General features: G+C 43.6%; 1 protein-coding gene across 1 annotated transcript in view; it reads right to left on the bottom strand.

Moving 5' to 3' along the window:
• Positions 1–25,135, bottom strand: part of prcp (prolylcarboxypeptidase (angiotensinase C)) — a 94,248-nt gene that overhangs the window by 53,431 nt on the left and 15,682 nt on the right. The window contains 1 exon segment of the mRNA XM_052468711.1: positions 4,662–4,802. Coding sequence (XP_052324671.1) covers positions 4,662–4,802 — 141 coding nt within the window.

Below are 25,135 nucleotides of genomic sequence, written 5' to 3'. Positions count from 1 at the left end.
GTGTAGAGGTGGCAGGGTAGCCTAGTGGTTAGAGTGTAGAGGTGGCAGGGTAGCCTAGTGGTTAGAGTGTAGAGGAGGTAGGTAGCCTAGTGGTTAGAGTGTAGAGGTGGCAGGGTAGCCTAGTGGTTAGAGTGTAGAGGTGGCAGGGTAGCCTAGTGGTTAGAGTGTAGAGTTGGCGGGGTAGCCTAGTGGTTAGAGTGTAGAGGTGGTAGGGTAGCCTAGTAGTTAGAGCCTAGTGGTTAGAGTGTAGAGGTGGCAGGGTAGCCTAGTGGTTAGAGTGTAGAGGTAGCAGGGTAGCCTAGTGGTTAGAGTGTAGAGGTGGCAGGGTGGCCTAGTGGTTAGAGTGTAGAGGTGGCAGGGTAGCCTAGTGGTTAGAGTGTAGAGGAGGTAGGTAGCCTAGTGGTTAGAGTGTAGAGGTGGCAGGGTAGCCTAGTGGTTAGAGTGTAGAGGTGGCAGGGTAGCCTAGTGGTTAGAGTGTAGAGGGGGCAGGGTAGCCTAGTGGTTAGAGTGTAGAGGTGGTAGGGTAGCCTAGTGGTTAGAGTGTAGAGGCGGCAGGGTAGCCTAGTGGTTAGAGTGTAGAGGTGGCAGGGTAGCCTAGTGGTTAGAGTGTAGAGGCGGCAGGGTAGCCTAGTGGTTAGAGTGTAGAGGTGGTAGGGTAGCCTAGTGGTTAGAGTGTAGAGGTGGCAGGGTAGCCTAGTGGTTAGAGTGTAGAGGTGGCAGGGTAGCCTAGTGGTTAGAGTGTAGAGGCGGCAGGGTAGCCTAGTGGTTAGAGTGTAGAGGTGGCAGGGTAGCCTAGTGGTTAGAGTGTAGAGTTGGCGGGGTAGCCTAGTGGTTAGAGTGTAGAGGTGGTAGGGTAGCCTAGTAGTTAGAGCCTAGTGGTTAGAGTGTAGAGGTGGCAGGGTAGCCTAGTGGTTAGAGTGTAGAGGTAGCAGGGTAGCCTAGTGGTTAGAGTGTAGAGGTGGCAGGGTAGCCTAGTGGTTAGAGTGTAGAGGTGGCAGGGTAGCCTAGTGGTTAGAGTGTAGAGTTGGCAGGGTAGCCTAGTGGTTAGAGTGTAGAGGTGGCATGGTAGCCTAGTGGTTAGAGTGTAGAGGTGGCAGGGTAGCCTAGTGGTTAGAGTGTAGAGGCGGGAGGTAGCCTAGTGGTTAGAGCCTAGTGGTTAGAGTGTAGAGGTGGCAGGGTAGCCTAGTGGTTAGAGTGTAGAGGTGGTAGGGTAGCCTAGTGGTTAGAGCCTAGTGGTTAGAGTGTAGAGGTGGCAGGGTAGCCTAGTGGTTAGAGTGTAGAGGTGGCAGGGTAGCCTAGTGGTTAGAGTGTAGAGGCGGGAGGTAGCCTAGTGGTTAGAGTACAGAGGAACAGGGTAGCCTAGTGGTTAGATTACAGGGCGGCACAGCCTAGTGGTTAGAGTGTAGGGGCGGCAGGGTAGCCTAGTGGTTAGAGTACAGAGGCGGCAGGGTAGCCTAGTGGTTAGAGTGTAGAGGTGGCAGGGTAGCCTAGTGGTTAGAGTGTAGAGGCGGCACAGCCTATTGGTTAGAGTGTAGAGGCGGCAGGGTAGCCTAGTGGTTAGAGTGTAGAGGTGGCAGGGTAGCCTAGTGGTTAGAGTGTAGAGGCGGCAGGGTAGCCTAGTGGTTAGAGTGTAGAGGTGGCAGGGTAGCCTAGTGGTTAGAGTGTAGAGGCCGTAGGTTATCCTAGTGGTTAGAGTGTAGAGGTGGCAGGGTAGCCTGTTGGTTAGAGCGTTGGACTAGTAACCGGAAGGTTGCGAGTTCAAACCCCGAGCTGACAAGGTACAAATCTGTCATTCTGCCCCTGAACAGGCAGTTAACCCACTGTTCCTAGGCCGTCATTGAAAATAAGAATTTGTTCTTAACTGACTTGCCTGGTAAAATAAAGGTAAAATAAAAAAATAAAAAAAAAAAAAAAAACAGAGAAGATGAATACAGAACAGAGAAGATGAATACAGAACAGAGAAGATGAATACAGAACAGAGAAGATGAATACAGAACAGAGAAGATGAATACAGAACAGAGAAGATGAATACAGAACAGAGAAGATGAATACAGAACAGAGAAGATGAATACAGAACAGAGAAGATGAATACAGAACAGAACAGAGAAGATGAATACAGAACAGAGAAGATGAATACAGAACAGAGAAGATGAATACAGAACAGAGAAGATGAATACAGAACAGAACAGATAAGATGAATATAGAACAGAGAAGATGAATACAGAACAGAGAAGATGAATACAGAACAGAACAGAGAAGATGAATACAGAACAGAGAAGATGAATACAGAACAGAACAGAGAAGATGAATACAGAACAGAGAAGATGAATACAGAACAGAGAAGATGAATACAGAACAGAACAGAGAAGATGAATACAGAACAGAGAAGATGAATACAGAACAGAACAGAGAAGATGAATACAGAACAGAACAGAGAAGATGAATACAGAACAGAGAAGATGAATACAGAACAGAGAAGATGAATACAGAACAGAGAAGATGAATACAGAACAGAGAAGATGAATACAGAACAGAACAGAGAAGATGAATACAGAACAGAACAGAGAAGATGAATACAGAACAGAGAAGATGAATACAGAACAGAACAGAGAAGATGAATACAGAACAGAGAAGATGAATACAGAACAGAACAGAGAAGATGAATACAGAACAGAACAGAGAAGATGAATACAGAACAGAACAGATAAGATGAATACAGAACAGAGAAGATGAATACAGAACAGAGAAGATGAATACAGAACAGAGAAGATGAATACAGAACAGAACAGAGAAGATGAATACAGAACAGAGAAAATGAATACAGAACAGAACAGAGAAGATGAATACAGAACAGAGAAGATGAATACAGAACAGAACAGATAAGATGAATACAGAACAGAGAAGATGAATACAGAACAGAGAAGATGAATACAGACCAGAGAAGATGAATACAGAACAGAACAGAGAAGATGAATACAGAACAGAACAGATAAGATGAATACAGAACAGAGAAGATGAATACAGAACAGAGAAGATGAATACAGAACAGAGAAGATGAATACAGAACAGAGAAGATGAATACAGAACAGAACAGAGAAGATGAATACAGAACAGAGAAGATGAATACAGAACAGAGAAGATGAATACAGAACAGAGAAGATGAATACAGAACAGAACAGAGAAGATGAATACAGAACAGAGAAGATGAATACAGAACAGAGAAGATGAATACAGAACAGAGAAGATGAATACAGAACAGAACAGAGAAGATGAATACAGAACAGAGAAGATGAATACAGAACAGAGAAGATGAATACAGAACAGAGAAGATGAATACAGAACAGAGAAGATGAATACAGAACAGAGAAGATGAATACAGAACAGAACAGAGAAGATGAATACAGAACAGAGAAGATGAATACAGAACAGATAAGATGAATACAGAACAGAGAAGATGAATACAGAACAGAACAGAGAAGATGAATGCAGAACAGAGAAGATGAATACAGAACAGAGAAGATGAATACAGAACAGAACAGAGAAGATGAATACAGAACAGAGAAGATGAATACAGAACAGAGAAGATGAATACAGAACAGAGAAGATGAATACAGAACAGAGAAGATGAATACAGAACAGAACAGAGAAGATGAATACAGAACAGAGAAGATGAATACAGAACAGAGAAGATGAATACAGAACAGAGAAGATGAATACAGAACAGAGAAGATGAATACAGAACAGAGAAGATGAATACAGAACAGAACAGAGAAGATGAATACAGAACAGAGAAGATGAATACAGAACAGAGAAGATGAATACAGAACAGAGAAGATGAATACAGAACAGAGAAGATGAATACAGAACAGAACAGAGAAGATGAATACAGAACAGAGAAGATGAATACAGAACAGAACAGAGAAGATGAATACAGAACAGAGAAGATGAATACAGAACAGAGAAGATGAATACAGAACAGAGAAGATGAATACAGAACAGAGAAGATGAATACAGAACAGAACAGAGAAGATGAATACAGAACAGAGAAGATGAATACAGAACAGAACAGAGAAGATGAATACAGAACAGAGAAGATGAATACAGAACAGAACAGAGAAGATGAATACAGAACAGAGAAGATGAATACAGAACAGAGAATATGAATACAGAACAGAGAAGATGAATACAGAAAAGAGAAGATGAATACAGAACAGAGAATATGAATACAGAACAGAAAAGATGAATACAGAACAGAGAAGATGAATACAGAACAGAACAGAGAAGATGAATACAGAACAGAGATGATGAATACAGAACAGAGAAGATGAATACAGAACAGAGAAGATGAATACAGAACAGAGAAGATGAATACAGAACAGAACAGAAAAGATGAATACAGAACAGAGAAGATGAATACAGAACAGAGAAGATGAATACAGAACAGAACAGAGAAGATGAATACAGAACAGAGAAGATGAATACAGAACAGAGAAGATGAATACAGAACAGAACAGAGATGATGAATACAGAACAGAACAGAGAAGATGAATACAGAACAGAGAAGATGAATACAGAACAGAGAAGATGAATACAGAACAGAGAAGATGAATACAGAACAGAGAAGATGAATACAGAACAGAACAGAGAAGGGTAATTATTACAGTGTTATTGCAGAACCAGGTAATGTCTCCTTCATTGCCGGTGTAGAACAGGATAGGCCCTCCCTTCTCATCCCAGTGTTCATTATTAACCAGGTATCTCTGCTTAAAGGTGCCATCCTCCAGGAAACCAAAGTGATCGATCTGTAAGGACAGAGACATACATCAGAAAAACATGAAGAAATCAAGAGGATGGCTAAAATATGACCAGCTGCTACTTTAAACCCAATCTAGTGTCACGGATCCCTCCGGAACGTTAATCACGCACACCAGGCACCTATTGCGCAGATGATTAGGGGTCTCGTCTCGTGTGTTACTCATTGTGTGCTTGTGCTTATTCGAGGTACTCCTCACTCTTATGTTTGGGTTTCTACCTTGTGTTTTGTTATGCGTTTGTTGGGTCTTCGTCCCCGTGCCTTTTTTGGGGCGCAATAAAAAAATCCTATTACGCATTCCTGCGCCTGTCTCTTACATGTTTGTCTGGTCTTCGTCCCCGTGCCTTCACACGACACACCGTACTTTGGGTAAAATAAAGATCCCTATTACGCATTCCGGCGCCTGTCTCCCGAATAAAATATACCAGCATGACACCTCGTCTCTAAGACATTCACATTTAGCTTGAGATGAGATGAGATGAGATGAGATGAAGGCTCAAGAGAAGAAATTGAATCAATGTATTACGAATCCATTTCAAGGTCTCTGAAAAGAACTCTAAATGGAGCCAGTTAAAATGTGGCCCTGACGTCCGGAGGAATGGAACTGGGATTCAACAGTCTGTCAATCCTCTCTGACCAACGGTCATCCTCTCTGACCAACGGTCATCCTCTCTGACCAACGATTACATTTCCTCTCTGACCAACGGTTCCATTTCCTCTCTGACCAACGGTCATCCTCTCTGACCAACGGTCATCCTCTCCCTCTCTGACCAACGGTCATCCTCTCCTCTCTGACCAACGGTCATCCTCTGACCAACGGTCATCCTCTCTGTCCAACGGTCATCCTCTCTGACCAACGGTCATCCTCTCTGACCAACGGTCATCCTCTCTGACCAACAGACACCCTGTAAAGGTTCTTATTCCCCTCTGACAGACACCCTGTAAAGGTTCTTGTTCCCCTCTGACAGACACCCTGTAAAGGTTCTTGTTCCCCTCTGACAGACACCCTGTAAAGGTTCTTGTTCCCCTCTGACAGACACCTTGTAAAGGTTCTTATTCCCCTCTGACAGACACGCTGTAAAGATTCTTGTTCCCCTCTGACAGACACCCTGTAAAGGTTCTTATTCCCCTCTGACAGACACCTTGTAAAGGTTCTTATTCCCCTCTGACAGACACGCTGTAAAGATTCTTGTTCCCCTCTGACAGACACCCTGTAAAGGTTCTTGTTCCCCTCTGACAGACACCCTGTAAAGGTACTGTAAAGGTTCCTGTTCCCCTCTGACAGACACCCTGTAAAGGTTCTTGTTCCCCTCTGACAGACACCCTGTAAAGGTTCTTGTTCCCCTCTGACAGACACCCTGTAAAGGTTCTTGTTCCACTCTGACAGACACCCTGTAAAGGTTCTTGTTCCCCTCTGACAGACACCCTGTAAAGGTGCTGTAAATGGTCTTGTTCCCCTCTGACAGACACCCTGTAAAGGTTCTTGTTCCCCTCTGACAGACACCTTGTAAAGGTTCTTGTTCCCCTCTGGCAGACACCCTGTAAAGGTTCTTGTTCCCCTCTGACAGACACCCTGTAAAGGTTCTTATTCCCCTCTGACAGACACCCTGTAAAGGTTCTTGTTCCCCTCTGACAGACACCTTGTAAAGGTTCTTGTTCCCCTCTGACAGACACCCTGTAAAGGTTCTTGTTCCCTCTGACAGACACCCTGTAAAGATTCTTGTTCCCCTCTGACAGACACCATGTAAAGGTTCTTGTTCCCCTCTGACAGACACCTTGTAAAGGTTCTTGTTCCCCTCTGACAGACACCCTGTAAAGGTTCTTGTTCCCCTCTGACAGACACCCTGTAAAGGTTCTTGTTCCCCTCTGACAGACACCTTGTAAAGGTTCTTGTTCCCCTCTGACAGACACCTTGTAAAGGTTCTTGTTCCCCTCTGACAGACACCCTGTAAAGGTTCTTGTTCCCCTCAGACAGACACCTTGTAAAGGTTCTTGTTCCCCTCTGACAGACACCCTGTAAAGGTTCTTGTTCCCCTCTGACAGACACCCTGTAACGGTTCTGTAAAGGTTCTTGTTCCCCTCTGACAGACACCGTGTAAAGGTTCTTGTTCCCTCTGACACACACCCTGTAAAGGTTCTTGTTCCCCTCTGACAGACACCTTGTAAAGGTTCTGTAAAGGTTCTTGTTCCCCTCTGACAGACACCTTGTAAAGGTTCTTGTTCCCCTCTGACAGACACCCTGTAAAGGTTCTGTAAAGGTTATTGTTCCCCTCTGACAGACACCTTGTAAAGGTTCTTGTTCCCCTCTGACAGACAGCCTGTAAAGGTTCTTGTTCCCCTCTGACAGACAGCCTGTAAAGGTTCTTGTTCCCCTCTGACAGACACCTTGTAAAGGTTCTGTAAAGGTTCTTGTTCCCCTCAGACAGACACCCTGTAAAGGTTCTGTAAAGGTTCTTGTTCCCCTCTGACAGACACCCTGTAAAGGTTCTGTAAAGGTTCTTGTTCCCCTCAGACAGACACCCTGTAAAGGTTCTGTAAAGGTTCTTGTTCCCCTCAGACAGACACCTTGTACACGTTCTGTAAAGGTTCTTGTTCCCCTCAGACAGACACCCTGTAAAGGTTCTTGTTCCCCTCTGACAGACACCCTGTAAAGGTTCTTGTTCCCCTCTGACAGACACCCTGTAAAGGTTCTGTAAAGGTTCTTGTTCCCCTCTGACAGACACCCTGTAAAGGTTCTTATTCCCCTCTGACAGACACCCTGTAAAGGTTCTTGTTCCCCTCTGACATACACCTTGTAAAGAATCTTGTTCCCCTCTGACAGACACCTTGTAAAGGTTCTGTAAAGGTTATTGTTCCCCTCTGACAGACACCCTGTAAAGGTTCTTGTTCCCCTCTGACAGACACCTTGTAAAGGTTCTTGTTCCCCTCTGACAGACACCCTGTAAAGGTTCTTGTTCCCCTCTGACAGACACCTTGTAAAGGTTATTGTTCCCCCTCTGACAGACACCTTGTAAAGGTTCTTGTTCCCCTCTGACAGACACCCTGTAAAGGTTCTTGTTCCCCTCTGGCAGGCACCTTGTAAAGGTTCTTGTTCCCCTCTGACAGACACCTTGTAAAGGTTCTGTAAAGGTTCTTGTTCCCCTCTGACAGACACCTTGTAAAGGTTCTGTAAAGGTTCTTGTTCCCCTCAGACAGACACCTTGTAAAGGTTCTGTAAAGGTTCTTGTTCCCCTCTGACAGACACCTTGTAAAGGTTCTGTAAAGGTTCTTGTTCCCCTCTGACAGACACCCTGTAAAGGTTCTTGTTCCCCTCTGACAGACACCCTGTAAAGGTTCTTGTTCCCCTCTGACAGACACCCTGTAAAGGTTCTTGTTCCCCTCTGACAGACACCCTGTAAAGGTTCTTGTTCCCCTCTGACAGACACCCTGTAAAGGTTCTTGTTCCCCTCAGACAGACACCATGTAAAGGTTCTTGTTCCCCTCTGACAGACACCCTGTAAAGGTACTGTAAAGGTTCCTGTTCCCCTCTGACAGACACCCTGTAAAGGTTCTTGTTCCCCTCAGACAGACACCCTGTAAAGGTTCTTGTTCCCCTCTGACAGACACCCTGTAAAGGTTCTTGTTCCCCTCTGACAGACACCCTGTAAAGGTACTGTAAAGGTTCCTGTTCCCTCTGACAGACACCCTGTAAAGGTTCTTGTTCCCCTCAGACAGACACCCTGTAAAGGTTCTTGTTCCCCTATGACAGACACCTTGTAAAGGTTCTTGTTCCCCTCTGACAGACACATTGTAAAGGTTCTTGTTCCCCTCAGACAGACACCCTGTAAAGGTTCTTGTTCCCCTCTGACAGACACCCTGTAAAGGTTCTTGTTCCCCTCAGACAGACACCCTGTAAAGGTTCTTGTTCCCCTCTGACAGACACCCTGTAAAGGTTCTTGTTCCCCTCTGACAGACACCTTGTAAAGGTTCTTGTTCCCCTCTGACAGACACCTTGTAAAGGTTCTTGTTCCCCTCTGACAGACACCCTGTAAAGGTTCTTGTTCCCTTCTGACAGACACCCTGTAAAGGTTATTGTTCCCCTCTGACAGACACCCTGTAAAGGTTCTTGTTCCCCTCAGACAGACACCCTGTAAAGGTTCATGTTCCCCTCTGACAGACACCCTGTAAAGGTTCTTGTTCCCCTCAGACAGACACCTTGTAAAGGTTCTTGTTCCCCTCTGACAGACACCTTGTAAAGGTTCTTGTTCCCCTCTGACAGACACCCTGTAAAGGTTCTTGTTCCCCTCTGACAGACACCTTGTAAAGGTTCTTGTTCCCCTCTGACAGACACCCTGTAAAGGTTCTTGTTCCCCCAGACAGACACCTTTTAAAGGTTCTGTAAAGGTTCTTGTTCCCCTCTGACAGACACCCTGTAAAGGTTCTTGTTCCCCTCTGACAGACACCCTGTAAAGGTTCTTGTTCCCCTCTGACAGACACCTTGTAAAGGTTATTGTTCCCCTCTGACAGACACCCTGTAAAGGTTCTTGTTCCCCTCTGACAGACACCCTGTAAAGGTTCTTGTTCCCCTCTGACAGACACCCTGTAAAGGTTCTTGTTCCCCTCTGACAGACACCCTGTAAAGGTACTGTAAAGGTTCCTGTTCCCCTCTGACAGACACCCTGTAAAGGTTCTTGTTCCCCTCAGACAGACACCCTGTAAAGGTTCTTGTTCCCCTCTGACAGACACCTTGTAAAGGTTCTTGTTCCCCTCTGACAGACACATTGTAAAGGTTCTTGTTCCCCTCAGACAGACACCCTGTAAAGGTTCTTGTTCCCCTCTGACAGACACCCTGTAAAGGTTCTTGTTCCCCTCAGACAGACACCCTGTAAAGGTTCTTGTTCCCCTCTGACAGACACCCTGTAAAGGTTCTTGTTCCCCTCTGACAGACACCTTGTAAAGGTTCTTGTTCCCCTCTGACAGACACCTTGTAAAGGTTCTTGTTCCCCTCTGACAGACACCCTGTAAAGGTTCTTGTTCCCTTCTGACAGACACCCTGTAAAGGTTCTTGTTCCCCTCAGACAGACACCCTGTAAAGGTTCTTGTTCCCCTCTGACAGACACCCTGTAAAGGTTCTTGTTCCCCTCAGACAGACACCTTGTAAAGGTTCTTGTTCCCCTCTGACAGACACCTTGTAAAGGTTCTTGTTCCCTCTGACAGACACCCTGTAAAGGTTCTTGTTCCCCTCTGACAGACACCTTGTAAAGGTTCTTGTTCCCCCAGACAGACACCTTTTAAAGGTTCTGTAAAGGTTCTTGTTCCCCTCTGACAGACACCCTGTAAAGGTTCTTGTTCCCCTCTGACAGACACCCTGTAAAGGTTCTTGTTCCCCTCTGACAGACACCTTGTAAAGGTTATTGTTCCCCTCTGACAGACACCCTGTAAAGGTTCTTGTTCCCCTCTGACAGACACCTTGTAAAGGTTCTTGTTCCCCCTCTGACAGACACCTTGTAAAGGTTCTTGTTCCCCTCTGACAGACACCCTGTAAAGGTTCTTGTTCCCTTCTGACAGACACCCTGTAAAGGTTATTGTTCCCCTCTGACAGACACCCTGTAAAGGTTCTTGTTCCCCTCAGACAGACACCCTGTAAAGGTTCATGTTCCCCTCTGACAGACACCCTGTAAAGGTTCTTGTTCCCCTCAGACAGACACCTTGTAAAGGTTCTTGTTCCCCTCTGACAGACACCTTGTAAAGGTTCTTGTTCCCCTCTGACAGACACCCTGTAAAGGTTCTTGTTCCCCTCTGACAGACACCTTGTAAAGGTTCTTGTTCCCCTCTGACAGACACCCTGTAAAGGTTCTTGTTCCCCCAGACAGACACCTTTTAAAGGTTCTGTAAAGGTTCTTGTTCCCCTCTGACAGACACCCTGTAAAGGTTCTTGTTCCCCTCTGACAGACACCCTGTAAAGGTTCTTGTTCCCCTCTGACAGACACCTTGTAAAGGTTATTGTTCCCCTCTGACAGACACCCTGTAAAGGTTCTTGTTCCCCTCTGACAGACACCCTGTAAAGGTTCTTGTTCCCCTCTGACAGACACCCTGTAAAGGTTCTTGTTCCCCTCTGACAGACACCCTGTAAAGGTACTGTAAAGGTTCCTGTTCCCCTCTGACAGACACCCTGTAAAGGTTCTTGTTCCCCTCAGACAGACACCCTGTAAAGGTTCTTGTTCCCCTCTGACAGACACCTTGTAAAGGTTCTTGTTCCCCTCTGACAGACACATTGTAAAGGTTCTTGTTCCCCTCAGACAGACACCCTGTAAAGGTTCTTGTTCCCCTCTGACAGACACCCTGTAAAGGTTCTTGTTCCCCTCAGACAGACACCCTGTAAAGGTTCTTGTTCCCCTCTGACAGACACCCTGTAAAGGTTCTTGTTCCCCTCTGACAGACACCTTGTAAAGGTTCTTGTTCCCCTCTGACAGACACCTTGTAAAGGTTCTTGTTCCCCTCTGACAGACACCCTGTAAAGGTTCTTGTTCCCTTCTGACAGACACCCTGTAAAGGTTCTTGTTCCCCTCAGACAGACACCCTGTAAAGGTTCTTGTTCCCCTCTGACAGACACCCTGTAAAGGTTCTTGTTCCCCTCAGACAGACACCTTGTAAAGGTTCTTGTTCCCCTCTGACAGACACCTTGTAAAGGTTCTTGTTCCCCTCTGACAGACACCCTGTAAAGGTTCTTGTTCCCCTCTGACAGACACCTTGTAAAGGTTCTTGTTCCCCTCTGACAGACACCCTGTAAAGGTTCTTGTTCCCCCAGACAGACACCTTTTAAAGGTTCTGTAAAGGTTCTTGTTCCCCTCTGACAGACACCCTGTAAAGGTTCTTGTTCCCCTCTGACAGACACCCTGTAAAGGTTCTTGTTCCCCTCTGACAGACACCTTGTAAAGGTTATTGTTCCCCTCTGACAGACACCCTGTAAAGGTTCTTGTTCCCCTCTGACAGACACCCTGTAAAAGTTCTGTAAAGGTTCTTGTCTGATCCTCTCTGACCAACGGTCATCCTCTCTGACCAACAGACACCCTGTAAAGGTTCTTGTTCCCCTCAGACAGACACCTTGTAAAGGTTCTTGTTCCCCTCTGACAGACACCCTGTAAAGGTTCTTGTTCCCCTCTGACAGACACCCTGTAAAGGTTCTTGTTCCCCTCTGACAGACACCCTGTAAAGGTTCTTGTTCCCCTCTGACAGACACCCTGTAAAGGTTCTTGTTCCCCTCTGACAGACACCCTGTAAAGGTTCTTGTTCCCCTCTGACAGACACCCTGTAAAGGTTCTTGTTCCCCTCTGACAGACACCCTGTAAAGGTTCTTGTTCCCCTCTGACAGACACCCTGTAAAGGTTCTTGTTCCCCTCAGACAGACACCATGTAAAGGTTCTTGTTCCCCTCTGACAGACACCCTGTAAAGGTACTGTAAAGGTTCCTGTTCCCCTCTGACAGACACCCTGTAAAGGTTCTTGTTCCCCTCAGACAGACACCCTGTAAAGGTTCTTGTTCCCCTCTGACAGACACCCTGTAAAGGTTCTTGTTCCCCTCTGACAGACACCCTGTAAAGGTACTGTAAAGATTCCTGTTCCCCTCTGACAGACACCCTGTAAAGGTTCTTGTTCCCCTCAGACAGACACCCTGTAAAGGTTCTTGTTCCCCTATGACAGACACCTTGTAAAGGTTCTTGTTCCCCTCTGACAGACACATTGTAAAGGTTCTTGTTCCCCTCAGACAGACACCCTGTAAAGGTTCTTGTTCCCCTCTGACAGACACCCTGTAAAGGTTCTTGTTCCCCTCAGACAGACACCCTGTAAAGGTTCTTGTTCCCCTCTGACAGACACCCTGTAAAGGTTCTTGTTCCCCTCTGACAGACACCTTGTAAAGGTTCTTGTTCCCCTCTGACAGACACCTTGTAAAGGTTCTTGTTCCCCTCTGACAGACACCCTGTAAAGGTTCTTGTTCCCTTCTGACAGACACCCTGTAAAGGTTATTGTTCCCCTCTGACAGACACCCTGTAAAGGTTCTTGTTCCCCTCAGACAGACACCCTGTAAAGGTTCATGTTCCCCTCTGACAGACACCCTGTAAAGGTTCTTGTTCCCCTCAGACAGACACCTTGTAAAGGTTCTTGTTCCCCTCTGACAGACACCTTGTAAAGGTTCTTGTTCCCCTCTGACAGACACCCTGTAAAGGTTCTTGTTCCCCTCTGACAGACACCTTGTAAAGGTTCTTGTTCCCCTCTGACAGACACCCTGTAAAGGTTCTTGTTCCCCCAGACAGACACCTTTTAAAGGTTCTGTAAAGGTTCTTGTTCCCCTCTGACAGACACCCTGTAAAGGTTCTTGTTCCCCTCTGACAGACACCCTGTAAAGGTTCTTGTTCCCCTCTGACAGACACCTTGTAAAGGTTATTGTTCCCCTCTGACAGACACCCTGTAAAGGTTCTTGTTCCCCTCTGACAGACACCCTGTAAAGGTTCTTGTTCCCCTCTGACAGACACCCTGTAAAGGTTCTTGTTCCCCTCTGACAGACACCCTGTAAAGGTACTGTAAAGGTTCCTGTTCCCCTCTGACAGACACCCTGTAAAGGTTCTTGTTCCCCTCAGACAGACACCCTGTAAAGGTTCTTGTTCCCCTCTGACAGACACCTTGTAAAGGTTCTTGTTCCCCTCTGACAGACACATTGTAAAGGTTCTTGTTCCCCTCAGACAGACACCCTGTAAAGGTTCTTGTTCCCCTCTGACAGACACCCTGTAAAGGTTCTTGTTCTCCTCAGACAGACACCCTGTAAAGGTTCTTGTTCCCCTCTGACAGACACCCTGTAAAGGTTCTTGTTCCCCTCTGACAGACACCTTGTAAAGGTTCTTGTTCCCCTCTGACAGACACCTTGTAAAGGTTCTTGTTCCCCTCTGACAGACACCCTGTAAAGGTTCTTGTTCCCTTCTGACAGACACCCTGTAAAGGTTATTGTTCCCCTCTGACAGACACCCTGTAAAGGTTCTTGTTCCCCTCAGACAGACACCCTGTAAAGGTTCTTGTTCACGTCTGACAGACACCCTGTAAAGGTTCTTGTTCCCTCAGACAGACACCTTGTAAAGGTTCTTGTTCCCCTCTGACAGACACCTTGTAAAGGTTCTTGTTCCCCTCTGACAGACACCCTGTAAAGGTTCTTGTTCCCTCTGACAGACACCTTGTAAAGGTTCTTGTTCCCCTCTGACAGACACCCTGTAAAGGTTCTTGTTCCCCCAGACAGACACCTTTTAAAGGTTCTGTAAAGGTTCTTGTTCCCCTCTGACAGACACCCTGTAAAGGTTCTTGTTCCCCTCTGACAGACACCCTGTAAAGGTTCTTGTTCCCCTCTGACAGACACCCTGTAAAGGTTCTTGTTCCCCTCTGACAGACACCCTGTAAAGGTTCTTGTTCCCCTCTGACAGACACCCTGTAAAGGTTCTTGTTCCCCTCTGACAGACACCCTGTAAAGGTTCTTGTTCCCCTCTGACAGACACCCTGTAAAGGTTCTTGTTCCCCCAGACAGACACCTTTTAAAGGTTCTGTAAAGGTTCTTGTTCCCCTCTGACAGACACCCTGTAAAGGTTCTTGTTCCCCTCTGACAGACACCCTGTAAAGGTTCTTGTTCCCCTCTGACAGACACCCTGTAAAGGTTCTTGTTCCCCTCTGACAGACACCTTGTAAAGGTTCTTGTTCCCCCTCTGACAGACACCTTGTAAAGGTTCTTGTTCCCCTCTGACAGACACCCTGTAAAGGTTCTTGTTCCCTTCTGACAGACACCCTGTAAAGGTTCTTGTTCCCCTCAGACAGACACCCTGTAAAGGTTCTTGTTCCCCTCTGACAGACACCCTGTAAAGGTTCTTGTTCCCCTCAGACAGACACCTTGTAAAGGTTCTTGTTCCCCTCTGACAGACACCTTGTAAAGGTTCTTGTTCCCCTCTGACAGACACCCTGTAAAGGTTCTTGTTCCCCTCTGACAGACACCTTGTAAAGGTTCTTGTTCCCCTCTGACAGACACCCTGTAAAGGTTCTTGTTCCCCCAGACAGACACCTTTTAAAGGTTCTGTAAAGGTTCTTGTTCCCCTCTGACAGACACCCTGTAAAGGTTCTTGTTCCCCTCTGACAGACACCCTGTAAAGGTTCTTGTTCCCCTCTGACAGACACCTTGTAAAGGTTATTGTTCCCCTCTGACAGACACCCTGTAAAGGTTCTTGTTCCCCTCTGACAGACACCCTGTAAAAGTTCTGTAAAGGTTCTTGTCTGATCCTCTCTGACCAACGGTCATCCTCTCTGACCAACAGACACCCTGTAAAGGTTCTTGTTCCCCTCAGACAGACACCTTGTAAAGGTTCTTGTTCCCCTCTGACAGACACCCTGTAAAGGTTCTTGTTCCCCTCTGACAGACACCCTGTAAAGGTTCTTGTTCCCCTCTGACAGACACCCTGTAAAGGTTCTTGTTCCCCTCTGACAGACACCCTGTAAAGGTTCTTGTTCCCCTCTGACAGACACCCTGTAAAGGTTCTTGTTCCCCTCTGACAGACACCCTGTAAAGGTTCTTGTTCCCCTCTGACAGACACCCTGTAAAGGTTCTTGTTCCCCTCTGACAGACACCCTGTAAAGGTTCTTGTTCCCCTCAGACAGACACCATGTAAAGGTTCTTGTTCCCCTCTGACAGACACCCTGTAAAGGTACTGTAAAGGTTCCTGTTCCCCTCTGACAGACACCCTGTAAAGGTTCTTGTTCCCCTCAGACAGACACCCTGTAAAGGTTCTTGTTCCCCTCTGACAGACACCCTGTAAAGGTTCTTGTTCCCCTCTGACAGACACCCTGTAAAGGTACTGTAAAGATTCCTGTTCCCCTCTGACAGACACCCTGTAAAGGTTCTTGTTCCCCTCAGACAGACACCCTGTAAAGGTTCTTGTTCCCCTATGACAGACACCTTGTAAAGGTTCTTGTTCCCCTCTGACAGACACATTGTAAAGGTTCTTGTTCCCTCAGACAGACACCCTGTAAAGGTTCTTGTTCCCCTCTGACAGACACCCTGTAAAGGTTCTTGTTCCCCTCAGACAGACACCCTGTAAAGGTTCTTGTTCCCCTCTGACAGACACCCTGTAAAGGTTCTTGTTCCCCTCTGACAGACACCTTGTAAAGGTTCTTGTTCCCCTCTGACAGACACCTTGTAAAGGTTCTTGTTCCCTCTGACAGACACCTTGTAAAGGTTCTTGTTCCCCTCTGACAGACACCCTGTAAAGGTTCTTGTTCCCTTCTGACAGACACCCTGTAAAGGTTATTGTTCCCCTCTGACAGACACCCTGTAAAGGTTCTTGTTCCCCTCAGACAGACACCCTGTAAAGGTTCATGTTCCCTCTGACAGACACCCTGTAAAGGTTCTTGTTCCCCTCAGACAGACACCTTGTAAAGGTTCTTGTTCCCCTCTGACAGACACCTTGTAAAGGTTCTTGTTCCCCTCTGACAGACACCCTGTAAAGGTTCTTGTTCCCCTCTGACAGACACCTTGTAAAGGTTCTTGTTCCCCTCTGACAGACACCCTGTAAAGGTTCTTGTTCCCCCAGACAGACACCTTTTAAAGGTTCTGTAAAGGTTCTTGTTCCCCTCTGACAGACACCCTGTAAAGGTTCTTGTTCCCCTCTGACAGACACCCTGTAAAGGTTCTTGTTCCCCTCTGACAGACACCTTGTAAAGGTTATTGTTCCCCTCTGACAGACACCCTGTAAAGGTTCTTGTTCCCCTCTGACAGACACCCTGTAAAGGTTCTTGTTCCCCTCTGACAGACACCCTGTAAAGGTTCTTGTTCCCCTCTGACAGACACCCTGTAAAGGTACTGTAAAGGTTCCTGTTCCCCTCTGACAGACACCCTGTAAAGGTTCTTGTTCCCTCAGACAGACACCCTGTAAAGGTTCTTGTTCCCCTCTGACAGACACCTTGTAAAGGTTCTTGTTCCCCTCTGACAGACACATTGTAAAGGTTCTTGTTCCCCTCAGACAGACACCCTGTAAAGGTTCTTGTTCCCCTCTGACAGACACCCTGTAAAGGTTCTTGTTCTCCTCAGACAGACACCCTGTAAAGGTTCTTGTTCCCCTCTGACAGACACCCTGTAAAGGTTCTTGTTCCCTCTGACAGACACCTTGTAAAGGTTCTTGTTCCCTCTGACAGACACCTTGTAAAGGTTCTTGTTCCCCTCTGACAGACACCCTGTAAAGGTTCTTGTTCCCTTCTGACAGACACCCTGTAAAGGTTATTGTTCCCCTCTGACAGACACCCTGTAAAGGTTCTTGTTCCCCTCAGACAGACACCCTGTAAAGGTTCTTGTTCACGTCTGACAGACACCCTGTAAAGGTTCTTGTTCCCTCAGACAGACACCTTGTAAAGGTTCTTGTTCCCTCTGACAGACACCTTGTAAAGGTTCTTGTTCCCTCTGACAGACACCCTGTAAAGGTTCTTGTTCCCCTCTGACAGACACCTTGTAAAGGTTCTTGTTCCCCTCTGACAGACACCCTGTAAAGGTTCTTGTTCCCCCAGACAGACACCTTTTAAAGGTTCTGTAAAGGTTCTTGTTCCCCTCTGACAGACACCCTGTAAAGGTTCTTGTTCCCTCTGACAGACACCCTGTAAAGGTTCTTGTTCCCTCTGACAGACACCTTGTAAAGGTTATTGTTCCCCTCTGACAGACACCCTGTAAAGGTTCTTGTTCCCCTCTGACAGACACCCTGTAAAGGTTCTGTAAAGGTTCTTGTCTGATCCTCTCTGACCAACGGTCATCCTCTCTGACCAACAGACACCCTGTAAAGGTTCTTGTTCCCCTCAGACAGACACCTTGTAAAGGTTCTTGTTCCCTCTGACAGACACCCTGTAAAGGTTCTTGTTCCCCTCTGACAGACACCCTGTAAAGGTTCTTGTTCCCCTCTGACAGACACCCTGTAAAGGTTCTTGTTCCCCTCTGACAGACACCCTGTAAAGGTTCTTGTTCCCTCTGACAGACACCCTGTAAAGGTTCTTGTTCCCCTCTGACAGACACCCTGTAAAGGTTCCAGTGTGACAGAAGGTACAGTAGCACCTTCTCCAGAGGGTGACCTCTGTCCCTCCAACGTGTCCCTGCGCTCGGGTGTGATCATTGTGGCCCTGGCCTTCTGCCATACACTACTTTGCACTGTGCAGTGAGTCGGTGACAACCCCAATGCAGGACGCGAGGATAATTAGCCTCAATTTGTATTAAAACCCAGAGAGAGACAGTTCCAGGGATGCCACATTAGTTCCACTAGCACATCTGCCTCCCAAATCGAACCCTATACAGTCCACTACACTATTTGGGACTCATCCTTCTCTCCAGCCTAATGCCATCGCTGTGTGGCCAAAGACAAGTTGTCCCCTACTTGAAACCCACCCAACACTTGATAAAGAATGTTTTTGTTGTGTTTTCTCTCTCTCTCTCTCTCTCTCTCTCTCTCTCTCTCTCTCTCCCCTCTCTCCCCCTCTCTCTCTCTCTCTCTCTCTCTCTCTCTCTCTCTCTCTCTCTCTCTCTCTCTCTCTCTCCCCTCTCTCTCTCTCTCTCTCTCTTCTCCTCTCTCTCTCTCTCTCTCCCCCTCTCTCTCTCTCTCTCTCTCTCTCTCTCCCAGTGCCTACAAAAGGATTCACCAATGTTATGAGCCAATGACAGGGAAAGGATTTCAGGCCTGAATGTGTTCATTCATCCACTCCTGGAGCCTCTCCACTGCTTGGCTAGTGTGTCAGGAAAACCACATTTACAATCCAGACTCAAAATTATTTGTCAATTTTCATATGTAAATAGTATATTCTCTGTAATAAGTCAATTACATATTAATTCCCCTTCTGTTAGATGATCCAAAAATACGTTTTACATCACTCAAGAAGGTACTCTAGGAAAATAGATAGAAAATCTATAACCTGACCTTCTGGCTGAGTGGTTCTAGCTCAGTGTTAAGCCATTCTGGGCTGGAGGCTTTCCCTATGTTTGTGCTTGTGGTTTTATAATATGGTTTCATAGTATGGCTATGGTTTCATAGTATGGCTATGGTTTCATAATATGGCTATGGTTTCATAGTATGGCTATGGTTTCATAGTATGGCTATGGTTTCATAACATGGCTATGGTTTCATAGTATGGCTATGGTTTCATAGTATGGCTATGGTTTCATAGTATGGCTATGGTTTCATAATATGGCTATGGTTTCATAGTATGGCTATGGTTTCATAGTATGGCTATGGTTTCATAGTATGGCTATGGTTTCATAGTATGGCTATGGTTTCATAATATGGCTATGGTTTCATAGTATGGCTATGGTTTCATAGTATGGCTATGGTTTCATAGTATGGCTATGGTTTCATAATATGGCTATGGTTTCATAGTATGGCTATGGTTTCATAATATGGCTATGGTTTCATAGTATGGCTATGGTTTCATAGTATGGCTATGGTTTCATAGTATGGCTATGGTTTCATAGTATGGCTATGGTTTCATAATATGGCTATGGTTTCATAGTATGGCTATGGTTTCATAGTATGGCTATGGTTTCATAGTATGGCTATGGTTTCATAATATGGCTATGGTTTCATAGTATGGCTATGGTTTCATAATATGGCTATGGTTTCATAGTATGGCTATGGTTTCATAGTATGGCTATGGTTTCATAATATGGCTATGGTTTCATAGTATGGCTATGGTTTCATAACATGGCTATGGTTTCATAGTATGGCTATGGTTTCATAGTATGGCTATGGTTTCATAATATGGCTATGGTTTCATAGTATGGCTATGGTTTCATAATATGGCTATGGTTTCATAGTATGGCTATGGTTTCATAATATGGCTATGGTTTCATAATATGGCTATGGTTTCATAGTATGGCTATGGTTTCATAGTATGGCTATGGTTTCATAGTATGGCTATGGTTTAATAATATGGCTATGGTTTCATAACATGGCTATGGTTTCATAGTATGGCTATGGTTTCATAGTATGGCTATGGTTTCATAATATGGCTATGGTTTCATAGTATGGCTATGGTTTCATAATATGGCTATGGTTTCATAGTATGGCTATGGTTTCATAGTATGGCTATGGTTTCATAACATGGCTATGGTTTCATAGTATGGCTATGGTTTCATAGTATGGCTATGGTTTCATAGTATGGCTATGGTTTCATAGTATGGCTATGGTTTCATAGTATGGCTATGGTTTCATAACATGGCTATGGTTTCATAGTATGGCTATGGTTTCATAATATGGCTATGGTTTCATAGTATGGCTATGGTTTCATAATATGGCTATGGTTTCATAATATGGCTATGGTTTCATAGTATGGTTATGGTGTCATAGTATGGCTATGGTTTCATAACATGGCTATGGTTTCATAGTATGGCTATGGTTTCATAATATGGCTATGGTTTCATAGTATGGCTATGGTTTCATAATATGGCTATGGTTTCATAATATGGCTATGGTTTCATAGTATGGCTATGGTTTCATAACATGGCTATGGTTTCATAGTATGGCTATGGTTTCATAGTATGGCTATGGTTTCATAGTATGGCTATGGTTTCATAATATGGCTATGGTTTCATAATATGGCTATGGTTTCATAACATGGCTATGGTTTCATAACATGGCTATGGTTTCATAATATGGCTATGGTTTCATAGTATGGCTATGGTTTCATAGTATGGCTATGGTTTCATAATATGGCTATGGTTTCATAATATGGCTATGGTTTCATAACATGGCTATGGTTTCATAATATGGCTATGGTTTCATAGTATGGCTATGGTTTCATAGTATGGCTATGGTTTCATAATATGGCTATGGTTTCATAGTATGGCTATGGTTTCATAGTATGGCTATGGTTTCATAACATGGCTATGGTTTCATAGTATGGCTATGGTTTCATAGTATGGCTATGGTTTCATAGTATGGCTATGGTTTCATAATATGGCTATGGTTTCATAATATATAATATAATATGGCTATGGTTTCATAGTATGGCTATGGTTTCATAGTATGGCTATGGTTTCATAATATGGCTATGGTTTCATAACATGGCTATGGTTTCATAGTATGGCTATGGTTTCATAATATGGCTATGGTTTCATAATATATAATATAATATGGCTATGGTTTCATAATATGGCTATGGTTTCATAGTATGGCTATGGTTTCATAGTATGGCTATGGTTTCATAATATGGCTATGGTTTCATAATATGGCTATGGTTTCATAGTATGGCTATGGTTTCATAGTATGGCTATGGTTTCATAGTATGGCTATGGTTTCATAATATGGCTATGGTTTCATAGTATGGCTATGGTTTCATAGTATGGCTATGGTTTCATAGTATGGCTATGGTTTCATAATATGGCTATGGTTTCATAGTATGGCTATGGTTTCATAATATGGCTATGGTTTCATAGTATGGCTATGGTTTCATAGTATGGCTATGGTTTCATAATATGGCTATGGTTTCATAGTATGGCTATGGTTTCATAACATGGCTATGGTTTCATAGTATGGCTATGGTTTCATAGTATGGCTATGGTTTCATAATATGGCTATGGTTTCATAGTATGGCTATGGTTTCATAATATGGCTATGGTTTCATAGTATGGCTATGGTTTCATAATATGGCTATGGTTTCATAATATGGCTATGGTTTCATAGTATGGCTATGGTTTCATAGTATGGCTATGGTTTCATAGTATGGCTATGGTTTCATAATATGGCTATGGTTTCATAACATGGCTATGGTTTCATAGTATGGCTATGGTTTCATAGTATGGCTATGGTTTCATAATATGGCTATGGTTTCATAGTATGGCTATGGTTTCATAATATGGCTATGGTTTCATAGTATGGCTATGGTTTCATAGTATGGCTATGGTTTCATAACATGGCTATGGTTTCATAGTATGGCTATGGTTTCATAGTATGGCTATGGTTTCATAGTATGGCTATGGTTTCATAGTATGGCTATGGTTTCATAACATGGCTATGGTTTCATAGTATGGCTATGGTTTCATAATATGGCTATGGTTTCATAGTATGGCTATGGTTTCATAATATGGCTATGGTTTCATAATATGGCTATGGTTTCATAGTATGGTTATGGTTTCATAGTATGGCTATGGTTTCATAACATGGCTATGGTTTCATAGTATGGCTATGGTTTCATAATATGGCTATGGTTTCATAGTATGGCTATGGTTTCATAATATGGCTATGGTTTCATAATATGGCTATGGTTTCATAGTATGGCTATGGTTTCATAACATGGCTATGGTTTCATAGTATGGCTATGGTTTCATAGTATGGCTATGGTTTCATAGTATGGCTATGGTTTCATAATATGGCTATGGTTTCATAATATGGCTATGGTTTCATAACATGGCTATGGTTTCATAACATGGCTATGGTTTCATAATATGGCTATGGTTTCATAGTATGGCTATGGTTTCATAGTATGGCTATGGTTTCATAATATGGCTATGGTTTCATAATATGGCTATGGTTTCATAACATGGCTATGGTTTCATAACATGGCTATGGTTTCATAATATGGCTATGGTTTCATAGTATGGCTATGGTTTCATAGTATGGCTATGGTTTCATAATATGGCTATGGTTTCATAGTATGGCTATGGTTTCATAGTATGGCTATGGTTTCATAACATGGCTATGGTTTCATAGTATGGCTATGGTTTCATAGTATGGCTATGGTTTCATAGTATGGCTATGGTTTCATAATATGGCTATGGTTTCATAATATATAATATAATATGGCTATGGTTTCATAGTATGGCTATGGTTTCATAGTATGGCTATGGTTTCATAATATGGCTATGGTTTCATAACATGGCTATGGTTTCATAGTATGGCTATGGTTTCATAATATGGCTATGGTTTCATAATATATAATATAATATGGCTATGGTTTCATAATATGGCTATGGTTTCATAGTATGGCTATGGTTTCATAGTATGGCTATGGTTTCATAATATGGCTATGGTTTCATAATATGGCTATGGTTTCATAGTATGGCTATGGTTTCATAGTATGGCTATGGTTTCATAACATGGCTATGGTTTCATAACATGGCTATGGTTTCATAATATGGCTATGGTTTCATAGTATGGCTATGGTTTCATAGTATGGCTATGGTTTCATAGTATGGCTATGGTTTCATAGTATGGCTATGGTTTCATAACATGGCTATGGTTTCATAACATGGCTATGGTTTCATAGTATGGCTATGGTTTCATAGTATGGCTATGGTTTCATAATATGGCTATGGTTTCATAATATGGCTATGGTTTCATAGTATGGCTATGGTTTCATAGTATGGCTATGGTTTCATAATATGGCTATGGTTTCATAGTATGGCTATGGTTTCATAGTATGGCTATGGTTTCATAACATGGCTATGGTTTCATAGTATGGCTATGGTTTCATAGTATGGCTATGGTTTCATAGTATGGCTATGGTTTCATAATATGGCTATGGTTTCATAGTATGGCTATGGTTTCATAATATGGCTATGGTTTCATAGTATGGCTATGGTTTCATAATATGGCTATGGTTTCATAACATGGCTATGGTTTCATAATATGGCTATGGTTTCATAGTATGGCTATGGTTTCATAATATGGCTATGGTTTCATAGTATGGCTATGGTTTCATAGTATGGCTATGGTTTCATAATATGGCTATGGTTTCATAGTATGGCTATGGTTTCATAATATGGCTATGGTTTCATAACATGGTTATGGTTTCATAGTATGGCTATGGTTTCATAGTATGGCTATGGTTTCATAGTATGGCTATGGTTTCATAGTATGGCTATGGTTTCATAGTATGGCTATTGTTTCATAGTATGGCTATGGTTTCATAACATGGCTATGGTTTCATAATATATAATATAATATGGCTATGGTTTCATAATATGGCTATGGTTTCATAGTATGGCTATGGTTTCATAATATGGCTATGGTTTCATAGTATGGCTATGGTTTCATAGTATGGCTATGGTTTCATAATATGGCTATGGTTTCATAGTATGGCTATGGTTTCATAGTATGGCTATGGTTTCATAACATGGCTATGGTTTCATAGTATGGCTATGGTTTCATAGTATGGCTATGGTTTCATAGTATGGCTATGGTTTCATAATATGGCTATGGTTTCATAATATATAATATAATATGGCTATGGTTTCATAGTATGGCTATGGTTTCATAGTATGGCTATGGTTTCATAATATGGCTATGGTTTCATAACATGGCTATGGTTTCATAGTATGGCTATGGTTTCATAATATGGCTATGGTTTCATAATATATAATATAATATGGCTATGGTTTCATAATATGGCTATGGTTTCATAGTATGGCTATGGTTTCATAGTATGGCTATGGTTTCATAATATGGCTATGGTTTCATAATATGGCTATGGTTTCATAGTATGGCTATGGTTTCATAGTATGGCTATGGTTTCATAACATGGCTATGGTTTCATAACATGGCTATGGTTTCATAATATGGCTATGGTTTCATAGTATGGCTATGGTTTCATAGTATGGCTATGGTTTCATAGTATGGCTATGGTTTCATAACATGGCTATGGTTTCATAACATGGCTATGGTTTCATAACATGGCTATGGTTTCATAGTATGGCTATGGTTTCATAGTATGGCTATGGTTTCATAATATGGCTATGGTTTCATAATATGGCTATGGTTTCATAGTATGGCTATGGTTTCATAGTATGGCTATGGTTTCATAATATGGCTATGGTTTCATAGTATGGCTATGGTTTCATAGTATGGCTATGGTTTCATAACATGGCTATGGTTTCATAGTATGGCTATGGTTTCATAGTATGGCTATGGTTTCATAGTATGGCTATGGTTTCATAATATGGCTATGGTTTCATAGTATGGCTATGGTTTCATAATATGGCTATGGTTTCATAGTATGGCTATGGTTTCATAATATGGCTATGGTTTCATAACATGGCTATGGTTTCATAATATGGCTATGGTTTCATAGTATGGCTATGGTTTCATAATATGGCTACGGTTTCATAGTATGGCTATGGTTTCATAGTATGGCTATGGTTTCATAATATGGCTATGGTTTCATAGTATGGCTATGGTTTCATAATATGGCTATGGTTTCATAACATGGTTATGGTTTCATAGTATGGCTATGGTTTCATAGTATGGCTATGGTTTCATAGTATGGCTATGGTTTCATAGTATGGCTATGGTTTCATAGTATG

The sequence above is a fragment of the Oncorhynchus keta genome, chromosome 18, assembly GCF_023373465.1.
Source record: "Oncorhynchus keta strain PuntledgeMale-10-30-2019 chromosome 18, Oket_V2, whole genome shotgun sequence".
NCBI classification, from domain to species: domain Eukaryota; kingdom Metazoa; phylum Chordata; class Actinopteri; order Salmoniformes; family Salmonidae; genus Oncorhynchus; species Oncorhynchus keta.
The sequence above is the reverse complement of the archived record's forward strand: the minus strand, read 5'-3'. Positions and strand labels throughout refer to the sequence as shown.